Source organism: Aotus nancymaae, unplaced genomic scaffold (assembly GCF_030222135.1).
Source record: "Aotus nancymaae isolate 86718 unplaced genomic scaffold, 86718_ANA_hifiasm-v0.15.2.pri h1tg000025l, whole genome shotgun sequence".
NCBI lineage: Eukaryota > Metazoa > Chordata > Mammalia > Primates > Aotidae > Aotus > Aotus nancymaae.
This window is the reverse complement of record NW_026988438.1, coordinates 2,885,042-2,904,815: the sequence shown is the minus strand read 5'-3', so window position 1 is coordinate 2,904,815 and position 19,774 is coordinate 2,885,042. Positions and strand designations below refer to the sequence as shown.

The window sequence follows — 19,774 nt, the reverse complement described above, 5'->3', positions numbered from 1 at the left end:
CTGTGGTGCTCTAGGACCTCGAGAGACAAGTTCATTACAAGGCCAAGTCCCAGGATTTCTTTAGGGTATGTTCAGGGGATGCAGATGTTCTTTGGATGACCTTTCCACCTGCTAAGTTAGACTTCTGAAAGGGAAAGCTACCTGCCGCAGGCTTTCCCTGAGAGCATTAAGTTGGGCAAATTTAATAACTAAATGAAAGTGTGTACGTTAGAGTTCCTGGTCAAGGTCGACGCTAGGTAGTGATCCGATTTTCTTGGGATGTCTTTCTAAATGTTCTTTTACCCTAAAGCACGTGGCTTGATATTTCTGTTGATGAAGCTCACGTCTGCTTGTAGTCCTCCAGTGAGAACGTGCAGTGTGGCGAGATGATAACTCGGTCTTTGGTCTTCATCATGTGAACTAGTTTTGGTTTTGTCTTGTCCCTTCCTTGAGCATTTTGTGTGTTTTTGATCCTGTTTGGTGAATGAACCACATCACTTTTCTGTGAAAGACCAAGTTGGAAAAAACAGAACACCCCCAAAAGGATTTATTTTTTTAGAAACCGTGGCTCACTGTGGTAGAACACAATATTGTTTTCATACATGTACACTTGAAACCAAATTTTTAAATTTGTTTTTTAACAAAATAGCTGTTGTAACATTAAACTGTAACCAAATCAGTGTGTTCGCTAGTGCTGCTGCGCTCGCCAGTCTTCTCACACCTCTCCTGGTTTCAAGTCTCAAGACCTGACCTGGACAGAAGGGCTTGCAGACTTTTTTTCTTTACAGTTCGGTCTTCAGCAACTTGAGAGCTTTCTTCATGTTGTCAAGCACTAACGGGATAAAAATAGGAGAGTCAAGACACCGTCATAACTTATATCAATAGATATAACAAACCCCAAACTTGGATACCCTATTCATTATTTAATGGGGTGATTTCTTTTTTGAGACAGGCCTCACTCTGTCACTCCGGCTGGCGTGCAGTGGTGCAGTCTCTGCTCAGTGCAACCTCTGCCTCCTGGGTTCAAGTAATTTCTTCAGCCTTAACCTCCCAAGTAGTCGGGATAAGAGGTGTGCTTCACCATGCCCGGCTAATTTTTGTATTTTTGGTAGAGACAAAGTTTTGCTGTGTTGCCCAGGCTGGTCTCAAACTCCTGAGCTCAAGTGATCTACCCACCTCGGCCTCCCAAAGTGCTGGGAATACAGGCGTGAGCCACCATGCCCAGCCTGATAGGGTGCTTTTTAATCATGAGATGAATATTTGCTAACATTGTATGAAATGGCTTTTGTGACCATCTAGTTTTCTAGTGTGTTCACTCCTTCCAGATACTTCATCTCCAACCCTCACTTCCAAAAGAATCCTTTTATAAGCTCTATCAGCAGAAAATAATTTTGGCTCATTTAGAAGTAAATTTTAAGTCATATTTAAAATAAATGTCTATTAGTAGATATGTGCAGCTACTGTAAATTCTCTTAGAAGTAGGGGAAATATAAATGATAGCAAACCAAATGCTTTATGCACATGAATTCTTTAATCCTCATAAAACGCTATTAGAACTTTATATATGCATAATGAAACAGGCAGAGGGAGTGAGTAGCTCGCTCAAAGTCACACAGCTACCAAGTAATGGAGCTACCGTTTCAGAGTGCGAACTCTAGGTCACTGTTTCTTCAACAGCAATTCATCAAAATGAGGTGTGCGATCTACTAAAAATAAGATGTCCACGTGATAGGCACTGAACAGCCTCTTATTCACTCTTCCTACAAATATTTATTAAGTGCCTGTTCTACAAGGCATTATGATATTACCTGTATAAGCAACCTGCCTTTGAAGAGCTTAGTCTTACTAAAACGTATAGTGTTATCTCAAGAATGGCTGACACTACTTGAAATGTGCTTCCCCTCGTCCAGCACACATTGGAAACGTTGCTAATGGACAATGATGATCTCTCCTGTTTCCTGGACACGGCCTCACTTTTCTTCCCAACGTGACGTTCTGAGTCAGCACTGGCCAATAGAAATATCTGTGATGATGGAATTGTTCCGTGTCTGAGCATTGACACTTGTAATGTGGCTAGTGTGACTGAAGAAATGAATTTCCAACTTCAATAGCAACATGTGGCGAATGGTTACCATAGTGGACAGTGCTGTTCTAGGCAGACACTACTCATTGATGAGAGTTGGTTCCTGGGATAAAACCCAATTTTCTTCCCGGAGGACTCATCAGATGTCCCAGCTAGGTACAGTCTTGCACTGAGGTACCTCATCTGCCTTAAGTCAGTCACTCTCTTTTTTTCTGTTCCTGGCAACCACAGGGAAGGTGATTTTCTTGGCAACCATTTGGATCATCTTTCCTACTGATCTCTAAAGTGAACCTGAATTTAATTTTAAGCTGGACTACATGCTTTCACTTTTGTTATTTAAAAAATGAAAACATGCAGATGATTACAATTATTACACTCAGTTCTGTGATAGAAGGAGTGTGTGCTAGTGTACTGAAAAGAAAACCTGAAAATGAGGTAATGTCATAGAATCCTCCTAGAGAAAGATACTTAATCTAAATAATTCATCTTCAATTGAGAGTAAAAACAAATAAACCTGAGATGGAAAGAGTGATTTGCCTGAGGACGCAAGGCTAGTTAGGGTCAAACTGAGTCTGGGGCGCCCCTAAGCCTGGCTCTCTCTCACTTTATTGCTCTCACTACAGCAATAAAGGTGTTCAACCCTTGGCCAACATCCCAGTTGAAGGTCACACTTACACAGAGCTGCATCTGAAGGTTCGTAAGCATAGAGACGATTTGAGTATCTTCCAGTGATGTCAGCTCTAACTGTCAGAGACGGGTCTGCAAAGATAAATGAAGCAAAAGGGAATGGAATGCTTTGTTTTCAAATAACCTCTATCTGCTGCCCAGCCCCTGTCAGTTAGTAGCAAATGCAGGGCCGGAAGCATCGACAGCTGTGCAGTGCTATTTGTGGTAAAGGTTATGAACCCTTCGGTCCTACCTACAGCAACCTGAGAACAGAGTGATACATACTTAGGGGTGACATGCTGTTTAGTTTTTTGGTGAAAACATTAGCATTCTCCACTGTAAAATTATTTTAAATTCTTGAAATGATTATGTTGTAGTTTACGTGTTTCTAGATCATTGGAAACCCACATCCAATGCTGGTTTTCAAAACGAGTTTTTGTTTTAAAAAAATAGTTAAACACAAATGCTTAACAACAGCAAAATTCAAATAAACATATAGTACTGTCACTATATTTTACTTTATTGTTAATTAGCCTCATTTTTAAAAGTAGAGCGTGATCTTCTCTAAGGTATACATACATTCCTCTAAATTCAAATCCGTCTTGTCATGTTTTATATTTAACTTGAAGTGATCTAATTAATGGGAAAAATGGGTACTTTAAAATTAAGGTGCATCCAAGAGGGAAGTGTGAGCGTACAGAGAGGTCTGGAAACCTTGCCTTGAGAGAAGTAATCAAAAGAACCTAGGACACGTGTCCTGAAAACGAGACACGAAGGACACGTGAGAACCATCTGGATGTTTGCAAAGTCTGTTGCTGGTACAGGAGTGGGCAATCTGTCATTTCAGAATGTTGGACTAAGGCCAGAAACATAAATTACAAGAAGCAGATGTACATTTATTCACCAGATTTGAGACCGACTATACTTCCGTTTGGTGCGCAGGGTACAAAGACACGGTCTAATCTTTGTAAGAAATTAACCTAAGAAGGGCCCTTTAAATACCCAGCTAGCAGCTCACAACCCTGGCTGCACGTTGGAATCATCTGCAGAGCTGTAAATACTGTGGATGCCTGCGTCCCACCCCCAGAGATTGTGATTTAATTGGTTTGAGGTGTGGCCCGGGCAACTTGACTTATAAAATCCCCCAGGTGATTCTAACACTTAGCCGGGGTGACCGCTATGGAGCTGGAAGAGCAAGCTGCCTTGGAGCTGGTTCTTAGGACCGGAGGACTCGAATGTTAAAACGCTCTTCCACAGGGATGCTGGAAAAAGAATTCCTTTACAAGGTATGACCAGACAGCCTATAAATTCCCTTTCAACGTTAGAATTCCAAATGTTCTGAATTCTATCGAAACTAAATCTATGAAATTAGTGCTTTAGTTCAGCCTTCCTTTTTTTCTATCTCTTGTTTTTCTTTTCCCTGTTTTATACATTCATTGTAACTTTAATTAATTATACAGGTGAATCATGATTAGAGTGAACTCTTCTAAGTTATGAATTTCATTATGGATTGTCCTTAAATTAGTAAGACTTTGAACAAAGCCAAACTCAGTACATTTCATTCAGCAATTCAACACATATGGATGGAGAGCCTGCCACAGGGTCATGTTGGAGATATCATGGCGAGCAGAAATAGATACGGTCTCTGCCATGGGGGCTTATAGTTCAATGTGGGAATATTTATTACATGACCACCCCCAAAATGCATAATTATTCCTGAGGACAGTACGACTGAAAAGAGAAACATAGCACCACAAGAGCACATGGTGGAGATTTCACCAGGTCAATGAATGATGATGACTGGCGAGTTAATGATGTGAAATTGGGGCACAGAGAAGGTAGTGGGAAAAGCACATGAAAAGTACCAGTGGCAGGAAGGAGCATGTAGCTCCTTTCATTTCTCTTTCCTACCTGTATTCCCTTTTTTTTTTTTTTTTTTTTGAGACAGAGTCTGGCTCTGTCGCCCAGGCTGGAGTGCAGTGGTGCCGTCTTGCAACCTCTGCCTCCCAGGTTCAAGCAATTCTCAGGCCTCTGCCTCCCAGGTTCAAGCAATTCTCAGGCCTCAGCCTCCCAGGTAGCTGGGATTACAGGGACCTGCCACCATGTCTGGCTAATTTTTTTGTGTTTTTAGGAGAGACAGCGTTTTACCATGTTGGTCTGGCTGGTTTTGAACTCCTGACCTCAAGTGACCCTCCTTGGCCTCTCAAAGTGCTAGGATTATAGGCATGAGCCACCCCGCCCTGCCTTTTCCTAACTTTCTTAAAAGTAATGATCAAAAATGCCAGGTAGAAAAATCTAACACATAAATCGAGAGTTTGCTAGATTAAAAAATAAATATTTGCAGGCCTCTTGTAGTCAGGAAATTTATCAGTATGTTTAAATAGTGAACAGGGTGCTTTGTTCTCAGATGTACTACAGCAGAAGAAGAAAAGTTACAATTAGCATGTGAGAGAAGAAAGTGTTCTGTGGAAACAGGTAGAAGCTCACATTTTCTAAAGAAAATATGTTGTGGAACTGGCCGGGGCCGATGGCTCGTGCCTGTAATCTCAGCACTTTGGGAGCCCCAGGTGGGCAGATCACAAGGTCAAGAGATTGAGACCATCCTGGCTAACATGGTGAAACCCCATCTCTACTAAAAATAAAAAAAATTAGCTGAGTGTGTTGGCACGCGCCTGTAGTCCCAACTATTCGGGAGACTGAGGCAGGAGAATAGCTTGAACCTGGGAGGCGGAGGGTGCAGTGAGCTGAGATCGCGCCCACTTCCCTCCAGCCTAGTGACAGAGTGAGAATCCGTCTCAAAAAAAGAAAAAGAAAAAGAAAAAAGTACTTGTGGAACTTGAAGGAGTGTCATACTCCTTGCTAGAGCTTAGTGATGACCTTGGCCATGGCAAAGTGGCAAGGGACAGTGGGGAGGAGACAAGGAAGATGGCAGCACTGAGTTTCAGAGTTACTTCTTTATCACTTCCACTTACCGACAAACATAATCCTGGGGACATACTGGCCATCAGGAGAAAGGTGTTTGTCGGTTGTTTCATACTAAGATAAAAAGAAAAGCATCTTTTAGTTTACTTTTCAGTCATTTTCAAACTTGTTAATACGAGAATCAGTCTATTTCTGACCAGGCACCCTAAGATATTAAAAGGCACCTCTCTTCCACAGAGTTTATTGTATAGACGAGGAGACAAGTTACAAGCGTGAAATAATAAATAACATGGAGCAAGACATGAGATGAAGTGCTGAATGGATGTGACAGAGCAAAACATTTAAGGGAGAATTTGGAAGGAGTTACTGTGTTTGGGGAAAACATCTTGGGTAAAGTAAGAGGATATTAAGGAAGAAAACAGATGTAGATGTCATTTCTAGAGAAATTAGACAAATACGAGATTTTCTTGACCATTTATCCATTCATCAATGTTTATTTAGAACTGTATTTAGCAATGCACAGTGCTTATCTTTAATGAGTGCACACACTGTTGAGAGAGAGAGGTGGGTAAATGAACATTGATGCTTCAGTGGGCGAGATGTTAGGGTGAAGGATATTCAGGTTCGGTGGGCGCCCTGAGCAAGACCTTTAGACCAGAATGCAGATTGCACCCTGGACTAGGAGTTTCTGAAGTGGATATGGAGGAATCTTTAAAACTGAGCAGGAGTCAGTTATGTGGAAGGAAAGCCACTCCATGGATGGGGAAGAGTGTGAGGAGGACAGGCTGAGCATTTTTTCCTATGGCCCAGTGCTGAGGCAGGACTGAGTTTGGGGGACGCTCGAGGGCAGTGGTGAGAAGATGCTAGAGCTGTTTCAGGAGCAAGCTTAGGAATGACTTTGCACACCGTGCCATAGTGTTTTCCTTTGTTCCGAAATAGGTAACCACTGGATGTTAGAGGAGGAACTGTGACCCCTATTTGGTCTGTAAAGCAATTACTCTGACAGCCACGTGGGATTAGACAGGTTTATCTTGCGGACTTGGAGCCATTTAGTCGTATTACGGTAAGCTAGGGGACGTGAAAGAGGCTTACTGAAATAGCGGTCCTGAGTTTATAGAGACGTGACTAATAGCAGGAACGCTTGGGGTTTAGAAACACAGGGGTTCTTGATGCTGTAGGTGAGTAGGAGAGTCTCATCTAGCACAGTACCACTTTCAATAAAATAGGAAACAGAGAAAGAAAAGCGATTGGAAAAGCCCAAACCAAGATGATTAATGCAGCGTGGAACATACCGAGTTTAAGCTGATTATGAGATATCTGAAATATGGTTGGATAGATAAGTTGGACGTTGTTTCATGTTTGGGTAAGATGCAGGAATTATTAGTGTGTTGGAATTGATTAAAGGCAGTCGTAGATGAAGTTGTCCACTGAATATAAAATATGGAAAGAGAAAAGGGTCAAGTAGAGAGTCATCATGTCACATTAAGGAGTAGGAAGAGGAAGAGGAGCCATGGAAGAGAGGCAAAGAAGAGCTACTGGTATGGAGTACTCTTTAAGGAAGCCAGCCTGTGAAGGGGAAGGGCTGGGGGGCTCAAAAGGACATACGATTAGGTAGAGTGACTTTTCGTTTGTTTGCTTTTAGAAGAAAAATGAAATGTTGTTATATAGTAAAAAGAATTTGCAAAGACAGAAAGCTTGAGCATCATGAGGGGTGGTGATGGTGAAGTCCGGTGGGAATGCATGAAGCTAAGGCACAAGAGGCCAGAGAGCTATCTCTTCCCGAGAGAGAGGGGACCAGGATCAAGAATGGGTGTAGAGAAGCCAGGACTGTAGAGGGATGGGCACAGCAAGTAACAAAAATCCTCCAGTTACTATAGCAACAGAAAACATTCTGACTACAGGGGAGAATTTTTCAGACAAACTAAGATGCTTAATTACTAAATAAAAACAGACATGCCAAATGGATTATTAATAAAATGAAATATCTTTCTTCTCTCTCTAATCTATGAGATGGGATATTTGGAAGCAATCCCAGTTAATGTGGTATGACTAAGATGTATAGGAAAAATGAATCATTCATTTCAAGTAATGAGCCATAGAGAAATGTTAGTAATGACGTAAAGGAAACTTACAACCAGATTGAGGAGGACAAACTGCTCTGCCAACTTCTGGATTTCTTTATTCTCAGCGAACACTTTCTTTAAAGCTATAACATAAAGAAAAATCATTAAACATCCAACTTAGCCTTGGTTAAAAGCCTTGCTCTATTTTAAGTTAAATTGCATTTTATTTATTGATTGAATGTGTTTTAAATACAATATTCTACTTTGGCCTTTTAGCAAATGATGAGTGAAGTAATATCCATGGCATTGACCAGCTCTGCTTTCTATTCACTCATTCATCCTTCATTCATCAGTTTATTTTTTTCCATCTCATATTTATTGAATGGCTGCCATGTGTTAAGCACTGCGTTACGTCCTAGGGATAGTGCAGTGGCAGGAAAAAGCATTTTTTTTTATAGAGCTCCAGTGCTTGCGTGGGAGACAAACCATAAAGAAATTAATAGATGATAATTTCAGGTAGCGATAAGTACTATGAAGAAAAATAAAGCAAAGCAAGGGGTTTAAAAACTGAGTGGTCAGGGCGGATCTTCCTGGGGAGGTAACATTGGAGCGAGGGAGTGATCCGTTTTGGGGTAGGTCACTGTGGGCAGGGGAAATTGCAACAGCAAAAGCTGTGAGGTGGGAATGAGCTCAGATGGGGGAGGAACAGCATGGAGGCCAGGCTAGAGAGAGAAGAAAGCAAGGGGAGAGTGGTAGGAAGGGAGAGATGGGCATTGGCCAGATTCCGTCAGCCTCATAGCGTGTGGTCAGGAATTTGGATTTAATTCTGTGATAAGAAGCCACTTGAACACCTGAGTGATAGGATCCGATTTATGTTTACCAGCCTCACTCTGGCTTCTGTGTGGACTGGCTGTAGGGTGGCCAGGTAGGTGACTGTTATGGGAGTCTAGACGATCTGATCTTGGCTTGGACCAGGGCAGCAGCATGGAGGCAATAGGAAGTGACTGGATTTGGGCCAGGTGCAAAATGAAAAATTTCTTTTTATCCAAAAGAGAAAATCCTTTTAATCCTTCAGCAAGTCTCTGTGAAAACAGTATGCTTACAATAAAAGTGAGAAGGGAGCACCTAAAATACCCTCTAGAGGCTTGCTATATCATTCAGCATTAACTGCCTCATCTCCTGTGCGTGTCAACGGCCAACGAATGACAGGAAGTCCGTTTGACGGTAGTTCAGTAATTCCTTTTCCCCACTGCTGCCAGCTGAAGTCCTCACTGCTCCCAGAGACCGAGAAAAAGTCTAGCATAGTTGCAAAGATGACTGCATTTCCTTTGAGAACAAGTGTACAAGCTCCCCACTTGATCAGATACGCTCTGGCAAATACGACAGGGAGTCCAAATACTGACACACAATGCCTGTTGTGAGAAAGATGGCAAGTTCCTTACAAGCGTTACTCAGGGCATCTGTATCATCCACTAATTTTCTTGCTGTGCAGTATGGAATAGGTGAGAGGACGCAGAAAAATAGAACCAAGAGGGGCCAGTATTTGTTGTATACTGTAAAATGGAAGCGAAGAGCCCCTTGTTTAAGAATTACTAAGAATTTTAAGACAATGATAGCGGAGTCGAAACCAAGTGTCGGAACCTTCTAAGCTCTGGGCCCTGTGCGATGGCACAGGCTTCATGCCCATGAAGCTGGTGCTGGTTTTAGGATATATTTTGAAGATAAAGCCAGTATTTGCTGGTGTATTGAATGTGGACTGTAAGAGAAATTAAGAAGTTGAAGATGAATCCTAAAGCTAGTTTTTCAAAATATGCACTAATGGTTATCACAAAATGGGGAGATATTTGAAGTTACTTTTTAACGTGTTTTTACTATATAAAATATTCTTTTCCATGCAACTGTGGTTCTAAGGATACAAACATGAGTGATCTGAACCCTGGCCGCAAGACTAAAAGCCTATAAAGTAAATACTATTTAGAAGAATAAATTACCTTGACTGTGTGGGCATTCATCCAAATGATGAATAATCATCAAGGGTTTGTTGCTTTAAAAGACAAAGAGAGATTAGACAAATTTTAACGAGTAAGATTTCACATATATCTAGATGCCACTAGGTGGTGCTCTTGAGAGCTTTGAGAGAGCTCTAAGTAACCCTGATCTTTACCTCGTCTTGGATTTGTATAAAGCTTCTTCGTATGTCTGAGTCCAGATGAGTTGATCGCCCCAACCTAGAACGAAATGAACCAGTATATTTGAAGCTTTTGTAAATTCAGATCCAGAGCTGTTGAAAAGCAATGGTAAAGACTGGGATAAATATACACCTGATACTAAAGAAGAAGAAAAACCCTTCGAGAAAGTAGAAATAATTATAAACAACGATAAAGCTAGAAGCAAGGCAACCAAAACTAACCTGGCACCAGGTTGGCACCAGGTTTAAGCGCCGAGAGAGGAAATCTCTTCCAATTAAGTAGAGTTGAAAGCCAACAAGAAGCTGACTCCTACCTCTGGAGAGCGTCTGGGGCAGTTTGGGTCGCGTGTCCTTCGTGTCCTTTTTGGCTCCGGGTTTGACTGTGGTATCTTTGGCCAGAGTGTAGGACAGGGCCGCAAGGAGCAAGAACGCTGACACTGAAATTTTCTCCATGGCAGCTCTAGTATAAAACCAGCCAAAATCAGTAAAGCGAAAATGAACCAGCCGTCTTGAGGGTCTGCGGGTTGCCCCACAGTGGTGGAATATGCCAGAAACTGAGGCTCTGCTGAGACTGGACATATGAGATGGGAGTAAACAGCTCTGTTCAACGGGGTTTTCCTAAGAATACAGATAGCCTTTGACTTACAATCGAGTAATGTTGCAATAAACCCCACATAAGCTAAAAATCTTGTAAGTCAAAATGCATTCGGAGTAGTCTCTCCTTTCCCGGGGTCTTACTTTCTGTGGTTTCAGCTCTCCACGGTCAGTGGCAGTCCAAAATAGATGAGCACAGTGCAATAAGATATTTTGAAAGAGAGACCAAATTCACCTAACTTTCATTACAAGATACTGTTGTAATTGTTCTTTTATTAGCTCTTGATAATCTCTTACTATGCTTAATTTATAATTTCAACTTTATCAGAGATATGTACATATAAGAAAAAACAGCAAATGTAGCGTTGGGTACTAATCGGCAGCTTTAGGCATCCACCGAGAGTCATGGACCTTCACCCCCATGGATAATGGGGGAACTACCGTAATACACCTAACCTCCTGAAAACCACGGCTAAACCTACCTTACACATGCTCAGAACACTCACATTAGCCTACAGCTGAGAAGAGCCATCCAACACAAAGCCCATTTTATGGTAAAGTGTTGAATGTCTCAAGTAATTTTTATGAATATTGTATTGGAAGTGAAAACCAGAATGGTTGTATGGATACTTGACGTACAGTTTCTACTGAACGTGTATTGCTTTTGCACCATAATAAAGTAAAAAAAATTAAGTCAAACCATTGTAAGTTGTAACTGTCTGCATATAGTATGGATATCTGTCTATTGATCCACATAGATACAGATAAAAAGATAAAGATTTCTATAGAGTTATCTATATAGATATACATTTATATAGAAATACATATATAAATATATATATGTATTAAGAAAATAGACGTGTATACTTTAGTAGCTAAGAAAATTCACATTTAATTTTTTTGGAGACAAGGTCCCACTCTGTTGCCCAGGCTGGAGTGCAGTGGCATGATCTTGGCTCACTGCAACCTCCACCTCCTGAGTTCAAGTGATCCTCCCTCCTTAGCCTCCCAAATAGCTGGGACTACAGGCACATGCCACCATACTTGGCTATTTTGTGTGTGTGTGTGTGTGTGTGCATGTTTTTTAGTAGAGACGGAGTATTGTCATGTTCCCCAGGCTGGTCTCAAACTTCTAGGCTCAAGCCATTTGCCTGCCTCGGCCTCCCAAAGTGCTGGAATTACAGGCATGAGTCACCATGCCCAGCCTCACATTTTAATTTTATATTTAAAAAATAAAGTACTAGAAGGCAGGTTAGGGGTTACTCCCTCTTTTCTCACCTCCCCAGCGCTTCATTGTATGGATGAAGAATCTGAAGTTCAGAGAGAGAAAGATTTGTGAGATGGCTTCAGAACAAAGCCTTCTGGATCTTGTTATTTTGCAGTGCTAGCTCCTATCTTCCCTCTCTGAAACAATTATCCTAAACATACACATTTCTCTAACACAGTTAAATGGGGACATTGCCATTGAAGAAGAAGATATGAATAAGACGGCTCTTAACTTCATTTAGAACGAGCCGACTGTGTCACTTACCTGAAGGCTACCTACACAACTCTCTCCCTAGTGTAACATCTCCTCAAACTCTGTATTAGCTCTGGGTTAACTAAGACTCTTTCCACCGAAACAACTCTTTGACTCTCTGTATGGGCCTGTATAGGTAGGTGATGGTGGGCACACAAGTTAGTGCACAAAAGTATTTGGTGCAATTTATAACAGAGAAATAAGCCCCAAGGACCTCTCTCTCTCTCTCTTTTTTTTTTCTTTAAACAGTCTTGCTCTGTCACCCAGGCTGGAATGTAGTGGCACAGTCACAGCTCAACACAGCCTCTTCCTCCCGGGTTCAGGTGATTCTCATGCCTCAGCCTTTCAAGTGGCTGGGACTGCAGGCATGTGCCACCATGCCCATCCAATTTTTTAGCAGAGAGTGTTTCACCATGTTGGCCAGGCTGGTCTCGAACTCCTAACTTCAAGCGATCTGCCTGCCTCAGCCTCCCAAAGTGCTGGGATTACAGGCATGAGCCACCACGACCAGCTAATATCTAAGTTAAAATACTTTTTCTTTATGCTATTCCACAGTTGATTTCCAGGAAAAGCTAAAGCCTTTTAACAGGAAAGTAAAAGGCAAGATAAGTTTTGCGAGTGAGGAGGGACGGAGGGAGGGAGCAAAGTGAGTTGCTCTAGCAAGTCACTAAGATTGTCCAAGGGGCTGCGACATGGAAGGCTGGAGACTTGGGATTCTGGTAAAGGCTAATACTGTAAGGGCTAAAAGGGAAATGTGAAACCACAGCACCTAACTCTAGTATTGCTGTAGGTTTTGAATGAACTCAAACTCTGCAAAGGAATTAGTATTTTTAAGAGAGAAGTTTTTCATAATCTAATATCTTTAGTGGAAACCTTTGCTAAGTGTGAGCTGATTTTTTTTTTAAAAAGGTGTTGTGAAGTTACCAGATCGAAATGACACTTTGTATTTAACTGACCAATTATTAACAAATTTATAGAATGTAAGTATAAAATGTCTTAGAAAGATGTGAGCAAAAATCAGGGATATACTTTGTTCATTTTCTATACCCATAAAGATGGGAAAATCCAATACAACTTTGTCTTCTAGAGTTTTGCAAAAACAACTCAAATGTATACTGTAAGTCAATAATTCTCAGCCCTCTTTGTATAAAAGCTTTTTAATGTTAAAAAATCAAGAACTTTTACATGAGAATAATTATACTTTTTGAATCTATAAACAAACATTTGATTTTTACTTTTATGCATAGCAGTATCTATGAATATTCTAAATAGTGAACTGATGGTACAGCGTTTTGATTTACTTAGCCCGTTTACAGTTCTTGTTGTACAAGTAGCTGCTAGGCCCCCTTGTAATACCTCCAGAGATTACAGGTTGGAACTATTAATATATTGCTTGTGTTTTATGGCAGGATGACTCAAGGAAGGCTAATACAACTCCTGCTATACAAACATCCTGCTCTGGGGTGACTTTCTGAGATTCACTCTACTGAGTTTTTATAATACGAATAGATTCTGCCCTGTAAACTTCCTCCATAAACCACCTCAAAACAATTCCAACCATGAAAGATATTGATAATTTGGAGACACACACACACACACACACACACACACAATATGGAGCCAGTACTTTGCACTCGTCATCCTGTCTCTGTCTTCTTGCCTTTTGCAAAGAATGAACATGCAAGAAATTTCAGTGTCCTTGTTTGTAAATGCAGCCAGATCTCTCCTCTCATCTAATAGCCTATCCCATGAATTTAAAAATTGCAGACGCAATGAGGGTATCTGCACCAAAGAGAGAAAGAAAACTGTTTTTTGATTTGCAGTAATACATTCCAAGCGGGCAGTCCGAGCTGAGGTGTCACAGTGGAGAAGCCTACGGGGCTTTGCTTTAGTCCGTGGGAAAGAAGCAGAGCTTTAGATGATGACTGAGACGAAAATCCCTGGACCCTGTCCCAGGCTTGAAAAATCCTAGGATTCACCTACTCTTGGAAATTTTGTTTCCGAAGGGAGAAAGCATTCCTTTGAATGAACTTGGGAACGTCACACTGTGCCAGCTCTAGCCAAAGAAAGGCCCCGGTGAGCCTTAGGTAGAAATTCCATGATTCCCTCTCCAAATCCTACTTCATTGCCCTTGGAAACTTGCACTTCTCTGTTGCTTGATGGCTACAACTTTGTACAGTAATCAGAGACCAACAGCCACTGCAGCAGGTGCCCTTCTAAAGCTGCTATCGGGAGCCTTACCTGGATTTCCTCACCCACCTGCCTTGCGTGAGCCGGCGGCTAGGATTCAGTCCAAGCTTCCGAGTGTGCCAGCACAGCTGAGCCTCTTTTTATGCACCAGGGCACACCTCAATCCCACCCACTAGTGCTGTATTTACTTGTTGCTAACTCAGAAACGAACCTTCCTTTTCCTACATGATCGTCTTTCCTGGGTTAAAGAGTTCCTTGTTTTTAAAAATAACGTTTCAAAAACATGCTTTTCAGTACGCACGTTTTTAACTGTTTGTGAAGTACATTGTTAAGAGGTTTTGAAACGATGGGCAGAGTGCCAAATCCAGGTAGACTTTGAATGAAGACATTTGATTTGCCTGAAGGCTGATTTGTCTTTATGTGATTGGATGGAGTTTGTAGTTAGTAGTTTTTTTTTTTTTTTTTTTTTTCCTCTGCCTTGGACAGATTGCTTTTATTTACTTGAAAACACACAAGAGATGATTCACGATTCTGATCGTCACAGTCATGTAACCTGTCATACTCCATTATGATAAAAATTGTATTCTATAATACTTCCCCACTCCTGTCAAAAAAAATGCACCCGAACTACTACAGGTATGAAAAAAAAAATCAAGTAACCCATATAATAATTCAAAACTGCGGAAGTATTGGGGAAAAAAAAAACCCAGCCTAATACTGTGAGCCTGTAATAATTGCCTTGCCACTGACTGTGTGCAGCAACTTCCCTCCAAAGAGTTCAAAGGTATTTTACAGATAATCTCTTACTTAAAGGCAAACTTTCCTGCTAGGCAAGCAGGAAGCCATTTCCTCCATTTTTTCAGTCCTAAGAGCTAAGGTCTGCGACTATTTTTTTTTCCACTCAAGATTTATTTAATTATTCCCTGAAGATTTTAAAACTGGGATTTCAATTTTCTCTCTGAAAATTTTAATCCTGTATTTTGTTTGTGAAGTTGTGTGCAGTCTTTAAAAGCTCAGAATGGAAAATATTTTAACAACAGAAAGTTAGCTGGGCTGCAAGCCCTATATAAATGACTTTTAAAAATGACTTAAGGTTGGCCAGGCTCGAGCCACCTGTAATCTCAGCACTTTGGGAGGCTGATGAGGTGGGTGGATCACAAGGTCAGGAGATCGAGACCATCCTGGCCAACATGGTCAAACCCATTCTTTACTGAACATACAAAAATTAGCTGGGCATGATGGCGTGCACCTGTAGTCCCAGCTACTCAGGATGCTGAGGCAGGAGAATCGCTTGAACCTGGGAGGTGGCAGTTGCGGCCAGCCGAGATTGTGCCATTGCACTCCAGCCTGAGTGACAAGAGCAAAACTCAGTCTCAAAAAAATAAAATAAATAAATAAAGTAAAATAAAATGAGTTAAGATCATAATATTTCAAAAACATTTGCAAGTTTGTATATTTTTCCAATAAATCTTTGAATTCTGTGGGCAAAGCTATGATTCTCCAAATACTGAATTTCCTTTTAATTCTAAGTGAATTTACAGAAATAATTAATTCAGAACTTTAAAACCAAGGATTTGAGCAAAATTCTTAAAACTAGCAGGCCCTTATATAGACCCTAGGAATATTCAGTTTCTTTCCCTCATTTTGCAGATGAATAAATGAAGATAGCAAAAAATTTATAACTTTTTGAAGGTCTCACAACTAGTTTGGGGCGGAGTGGGACCAAAGTCTTCTAGTCCCGTTTCTGCTGAAAGTCCGAAGTGGATGGGATTTGGACTCGGGAGATTCCCATCTGGTCCTGCATCCTGGTGTGTGCTCATCAGATGATCTGTGACCTCATTTAACATCCCCAACACTTCAGTTTCTCCATCTATGATGTGGGGATAATATTAACATGTTGAACTGTTTTGAATATTCATTAACTTAAGGAATATTAAATGACTTTTCCCTGTATTGCCACATGGTTTTTCCCTCTGTACCTGTCTGTGTCATTTTTTCCTTTTCTTACAAGGATACCAGCCATATTATATTCGGTCTCAGCCTAATGACCTACTTTAACTTAATTACCTCTTTAAAGACCCTGTTCTGAAGTACTGAGGATAGTACTGGGTGTTAAGACTTCAACATATGATTTTTTGGGGGGACACAATTCAGCCCATAACATTTGGTAAAAATAGCTAATGCATACTGGGCTTAATACCTAGGTGTTGGGTTGATGTGTGCGGCAAACCACCATGGCACGCGTTTACCTATGTAACAAACCTGCACATCCTGACCATGTACTCCAGAACGTAAAAAAGAGTCTCTGAATTGTTATAATTAATTATAGTGATATAATTATTCTATATTCCTGTGCCTAATCTCATGTCAGTAAAAACTCAGAGTTTGTCATAGTGGCTGAGGGATGTCAAGGAGAAGATAATTATTAGAACATACCTTACACATACTATTGTGGCTGTGGAATCTTTGGCATATCTGTCTTGGTGTGAGGTAACCAGAGTTCTGTAGGTGGTATATATAGTGTGCTTTGAGACAAGCGGAGGAGGGGTTTTTCTTATATGCTATTAAACTTCATCACTTTTAACAGTGGTGCCAAGTGATAAGTCCTTCAGATTTGCCTGATATTGTAAAAAGTTGTTGCTTTCAGGTGGATATTCTGGAAAATACCCGAGTAGGACTTCCTGAAGTAGGATTTGATAATTTGATATACAGGTCTAATATTTAGTAAGTAAAACTAAGCTTGGTACCAAGAACCCTAACAATGGTCGTAATTAAGTGGATAATATACCTTTGTGTTTTAAGTGTTTATGTCATAATTTCAGAGGCATGTATTCAAGCATATTTTATTTTCTTTAATTCAACTTTTACTTTAAATTTAGGGGCACGTGTGCAGTTTTATTACATGGGTATATTGCGTGACGCTTAGGTTTGTGGTAGGATTGATCCCGTCACCCAAGTAGTGAGCATAGCACCCAACAGGTAGTTTTTCAGCCCTTTCTCCCTTCTACCCTTTTGGGGTCCCTAGTGTCTATTGTTCCCATCTTTGTGCACATGTGTACCTAGTGTTTAACTACTACTAAGTGAGAACATGTGGTATTTGGTTTTCCGTTTCTTCATTAATTTGATTATGACCTCCAGCTGCATCCATATTTAAGCATATTTTACAGTGATTTCTTTATTTGGGTTAAATCAGGAGACTGATAACTGGCAACTATGGTGTATCCAGTATGCATGATTAATTGACTCTGGTGTTTCATTTATTCACTCATTCATTTATTGTCGTCACCAAATATTCATTCATTTACTCTGTTTATGTAGCAAATACTGTGCCAGGCAATACAAATATAAAAATGAAAAAGCGATGGTCAGTTATTGATGTAGTCAGACACATACATAGATAATTGCAATTCAGAGTGATGGGCTATGCTATGGGGAAAACACAAAGCAGTTTACATCACTGTTTCTTCTCTAAGTTCACTTACGATCTGATTGAAGAATTAAGATGGAACAACACTAAAAATTAGCCGTTCACATGAGGATGGCATACGACAAGAAACAAGTAAGTGGGCTAGACATCGGGTGTGATTGTTTCTCAGAGATAGTAGAGATTGCTACCTACTAGAGTGCTCAAATCGATGGCAGAAAGCAAGATTTCCAAATACAGACAGTGATACAGAATTTGCAAAATGTATTTGTGGGATATTCAAGGATCAAACTTGCTGAAATAAGAGCCGTCTGGGTAGCTCACAGGCAGTAGGGTTAGAAAGGTGTTTTGGGGCTATTTGCCTGGGCCTTTAATGCCATTCTGAGTTTAGACTTTACCCTCAAGAGGAAGAATGTGAGGGTTAAGAGGGCGAGCTGTAGATTCCGATTGGTTCGAGTTTGAATCTACCTTCCTGACTATTGCATATGTTGCTAATCCAGGCAACTTACTTAACCTCTCTCTGCTTTAGTCATCTCACTTGTAGGTCTTCCTATCCCTACTTTTTTACTATATAGGATCTGTGGAATATTACATAAAATAATATATATATAAAGTGCTTAGAATTGTACATAGCACATAGTAAGCGCTCACAAATATTAGTTACTAATACAGAATGTATTACTTCTTTGTATTACGATCATTTAAGTCTCAGTCTGTGACAGCCAAACCTTTGTTTGATTACCCTTTGATTATAGCCGATCACAAGGCTTAAACTTTTAACACGATTATTGGAAAAATTAATTTGTCATTATACCAATCTCATCAGACTTCATTATTTTCTTTTAAAAAAGTAAAAAGGTTCAGGTGAGTGGATATAATTAGCCCAAAGCCACAAAACTGGTGAGCAGAGAGAAGACCTAAAATTTCCCATAATTGCTGAAAATTAATTCAGTATTTCTTTTTATTGAGATGAAGTCTTGCTTTGTCGCCTAGGCTGGAGTGCAATGGCACAATCTTGGCTTGGCTTGCTGCAACCTCTGCCTACCAGGTTCAAGCAATTCTGCCTCAGCCTCCCAAGTAACTGGGGCTATGGGCGTGTGCCACCACACCCGGCTAATTTTTGTATTTTTAGTAGAAATGGGGTTTCACCATATTGGCCAGGCTGGTATTGAACTCCTGACCTCGTGATCCTCCCGCCTCAGCCTCCCAAAGTGCCAGGATTACAGGTGTGAGCCACTGTGCCTGGCCAATCCAGTATTTCTTTCAGTCTATCAGGCTGCCTTCTGATGTCAGGAAGTAATGAGATAAACCTGTAGATGCATGTGATTCAATATTACTGAATTATAATGAGCCTTATGCAGAGGGAAGTGCGAATGACTTCTTGTACTCAAAGGGTTTGCCTCAAAGATGTGTCAAAAACATATATCTAACTGCTGACCAGGTTGCTGAATAAAGTTTCCCTAAACTCTAGCTTAGAGAAATAGACACATAAAAATTTGTGTTTTGAAAAAGGAAGAATTGATTACCATTTGAATTTATTTTAATTGCTGAATTGGGCTTTTGTGCACAGAAATAATGGTTTATCGTCTCTGGAGTTTTAACTGATACTCAGTAATGAAATTATTTGAAACAGTTTAAACTATACTTATAATTTTAATAGCTATATATCTATTTCTCTTAAACTTTCTAAAGGCCCAACAGAGCAAATTTGCAAACATAATTAGCGAAATCTTTCTAAGGATTTAGCAACTCTTACAAATATTATAAATAAAAATTAATAATAAGTTCTATTAGTTATTTTAATCTTGCTTCATAATTATTTTGTACTTTTAAAATTAAAATCCTAATTCTAAGCACAAGACTAATATTTGCATTGTTAAAATATAAGCTTCTTTTATATCTTACAAACACTGAAATGACAAACACATAAAGTTTATTGCAGTATTTTCAAAACATAAACGTAACATGAAAGTCTTAATGCTATAGAGTACTGAGGGTTAGGTTTGAGTGAGCTTATCAGCTTTATTCTTCTTTGTATTCTTTCCTGAGACTAGTGATGGGGGGGTAGATTTACTGCTTGAGTGGACGAAGGTTCTTGGGTCTAAAGTTTGGGACCACGATATAGGGGTCAAAGGCTGAGAACCAA

General features: G+C 40.3%; 1 protein-coding gene across 2 annotated transcripts; it reads right to left on the bottom strand.

Annotated features, from left to right (window-relative positions):
- Positions 1 to 496: 496 nt before the first annotated feature.
- Positions 497 to 14,366, bottom strand: AGR2 (anterior gradient 2, protein disulphide isomerase family member). Of its 2 annotated transcripts, none has more exons than XM_012450695.2 (8): positions 14,274 to 14,366; positions 10,216 to 10,361; positions 9,878 to 9,941; positions 9,705 to 9,757; positions 7,783 to 7,856; positions 5,701 to 5,764; positions 2,738 to 2,821; positions 497 to 811 (listed from the first exon to the last, which is right to left on the bottom strand). In XM_012450695.2, the coding sequence occupies exons 2-8, from the start codon at positions 10,352 to 10,354 to the stop codon at positions 762 to 764; spliced, it is 528 nt and encodes a 175-aa protein (XP_012306118.1). In that variant the 5' UTR covers positions 10,355 to 10,361; positions 14,274 to 14,366; the 3' UTR covers positions 497 to 761. The 2 variants fall into 2 exon arrangements, with proteins under 2 accessions (XP_012306118.1, XP_012306117.1); XM_012450694.3 differs by having other exon boundaries at positions 14,256 to 14,335.
- Between the last annotated feature and the right edge of the window lie 5,408 nt (positions 14,367 to 19,774).

What these genes read in the sequence shown, in the direction of transcription:
- AGR2 (XM_012450695.2), bottom strand. Translation starts at nt 10,354, where the DNA reads ATGGAGAAAATTTCAGTGTCAGCGTTCTTGCTCCTTGCGGCCCTGTCC. An exon ending in TGAATGCCCACACAGTCAAG is followed by an intron (nt 7,857 to 9,704) that starts GTAATTTATTCT and finishes TTTATGTTATAG; the next exon opens with CTTTAAAGAAAGTGTTCGCT. An exon ending in ACCTTCAGATGCAGCTCTGT is followed by an intron (nt 812 to 2,737) that starts GTAAGTGTGACC and finishes TTATCCCGTTAG; the next exon opens with TGCTTGACAACATGAAGAAA.